This window comes from Pyxicephalus adspersus, chromosome 7, assembly GCF_032062135.1.
Source record: "Pyxicephalus adspersus chromosome 7, UCB_Pads_2.0, whole genome shotgun sequence".
NCBI lineage: Eukaryota > Metazoa > Chordata > Amphibia > Anura > Pyxicephalidae > Pyxicephalus > Pyxicephalus adspersus.
In genome coordinates this window covers 53404584-53406907 of record NC_092864.1, presented here as the reverse complement: position 1 = coordinate 53406907, position 2324 = coordinate 53404584, and the positions used below count along the sequence as shown (strand labels likewise).

Here is a 2324-nt window from a genome sequence, read left to right as displayed (position 1 = left end):
CTGGGATATCTCTATTTCCCTAGTGGTTGAACTTGATGGACTTATGTCTTTTTTTCAACCTAACCTACTAACTGTAACTATGTAACAAGATGAACAAGGATATCTTTACAATCTCTGATGCGATTTGGTACTGCCCTTTGTCCCTGCGGTTACTTTATTCAGACCTTTGCTGATGCCACCTGCCCTGACCTTGGCCTGTCTGACTGGTTTAGCCTCATTACTAAATAATGTTTCCATTTTTTGTAAGTACAAACTACCGCATATCTGAAACGTTTTGTTTTGGAAATACACATATATGCTTGACAAAGAAAGAAAGACAGGCATACTTTTCTTGGGAGCATTGCCTTCTATCAAATCCAAACTATTCAGCTCAAAGCCAAATTTCATGCTAAAATGTGAAATGAAAGCTTCCTTTATACATCAGAAGTGTTTCTATTTGCACATTATCTATTTTGTGTTATTTAAAATGTGTAATAAAAACTTCCAATTGACCCTGACAGTTTGCTGTTGTAGCCTCCATTTCCTTTTTTTCAGGTTGAATACTTCCTACTAGTGTTATCGGCCCCTTGTTTTGATCCTATTTATTCTTTTACAAAAAAGTAATTTTAACATTACACACATTGTACTCGACAATGGGGTAAAGGCTATCAAGAAGAACAATATACCACAAAATGATATACAATGTCTTTAATTATGTTTCTTGGTAACAAAACATGTCATAAATATTGTAAATTATGTGATTAATTGGCTGCTCTTAAGGCAGCACCATGACTACACTGCCATGAGGGTATTGAAAGTACTGTCAGCCAGTCATGTAAAACAATTAGGAGCAGAATCCCCTAGCAAGACTTAAAATCTTTCACTTTAGCCAAACGTACTTGTCTCCAATATCACTATTGTATCCCTTTGCATATTTTTTACCTGGAAGATGCTGAAAGAAACAAAATACCAAAAATTATTAAAATGATAATAAACTCAAATAAAAATTATTAGTAAGTACCATACATCGATAAAGAGACCACTTACATCACGGTATTGATAGAATAACTTGTCATACATTGCTCCTCCAATTGTGACTTCTGGAACAAAGGTGGGCAAGACGAAGAGATTGGCAATCTTACATTTATCTTGTACACTGCAAGACAAAAAGTCACAGATAGCAGCTGAAAAAAAAAGAACATTTCCATATATATATATATATATATATATATATATATATATATATATAAATAAATAAATAAATAAAAGTAAGATAAAATTTTAACCATATTTGGTACAAAAACACCACTATGTTAAAAGCATAGCCATACCATATATAAAAAAAATCAATAAATTGTAGCTTACACATGCTTAAATGTGGTAAATGCATTACTTTATTTCAGGTGCTTGCCTTTATTTTTGCATAAATCCTGCCCAGTAACATACTTTACGTCCTAGTGTGATAAAACTAATTGTACTGTATTAATGGAAAAGCAATGAAAACAATCCTCCTTTTTAGTTTTCGTACAATAATCGTCTCAGGGCCGAGATCGGACCAGAATCTGGTGTGTGTACAGCGCTCGTCATCCATCGCCCAAACGACCGTCCTGGCGGATCCATGGACAATAGACGACAAACGATCTTAATGGAAGTGAATAGGGAGAGAGCGCAGCTCTGTTTTCTCCCCCTCCCCTCCTCCATAGAGCAGAACGGTGCTGTATGTACAGCACTCGTTCAAGCATTGTGCAGTCCGTTAGTCGTTGGAAAAGATCATAAAAGATCCTTTCCAACAACAAATATTGCACGTGTGTACATAAGCCTTAGGGAGGTGTTCTGTTGTACACAAGACATAGCTGAGAACAATGCTAACTGATAAGAGTGCAGCAGACGCAGAGAGACCAGGAAGGTATCTCCCAAGATTTGGGACCGGATAAAATGTATTCAAAACACTTTAAGATGTATAATAAACAGACCATTTAAAGAGCTAAATAAAAGAACTGTACCAATTATGACCTAAAAGTTAATTCGCACTTTAAAAGGTCAAACCTGCAGGCTCCAAATTATTTGAACGTCACAAATCTCTACGCTTTACCTCCTCTGCAAATAAAACACAGTTTACAGTGGGCTGACTACAACAGGTACCACTACATTATTTGCATGGCATAGGAAGACCTCCCTCAAAGTCCCACAAAGAGATCACCTGCTGGCAACTAGGGGAAAGTAAGGTATTCAGATCACAAGTCAAAGATCTATTGGGACCTACACAGTTAAGTTGCTGAAAACGAAAGCATTTGTCAACATGTAATCATTATGACTGTAAAATATAAACAAGAACAACTTGCAAA

General features: G+C 35.9%; 1 protein-coding gene across 2 annotated transcripts in view; it reads right to left on the bottom strand.

Moving 5' to 3' along the window:
- Positions 1-672: 672 nt before the first annotated feature.
- NDUFA10 (NADH:ubiquinone oxidoreductase subunit A10) overlaps positions 673-2324 on the bottom strand; it is an 11754-nt gene continuing 10102 nt past the window's right edge. For both annotated transcript variants that reach the window (XM_072418476.1, XM_072418477.1), the window contains exons 9-10: positions 1027-1135; positions 673-931 (exon numbers count right to left, since the gene is read on the bottom strand). In XM_072418476.1, coding sequence (XP_072274577.1) covers positions 860-931; positions 1027-1135 — 181 coding nt within the window. In that variant the 3' untranslated portion in view covers positions 673-859. The remainder of the gene's footprint in view (positions 932-1026; positions 1136-2324) is intronic.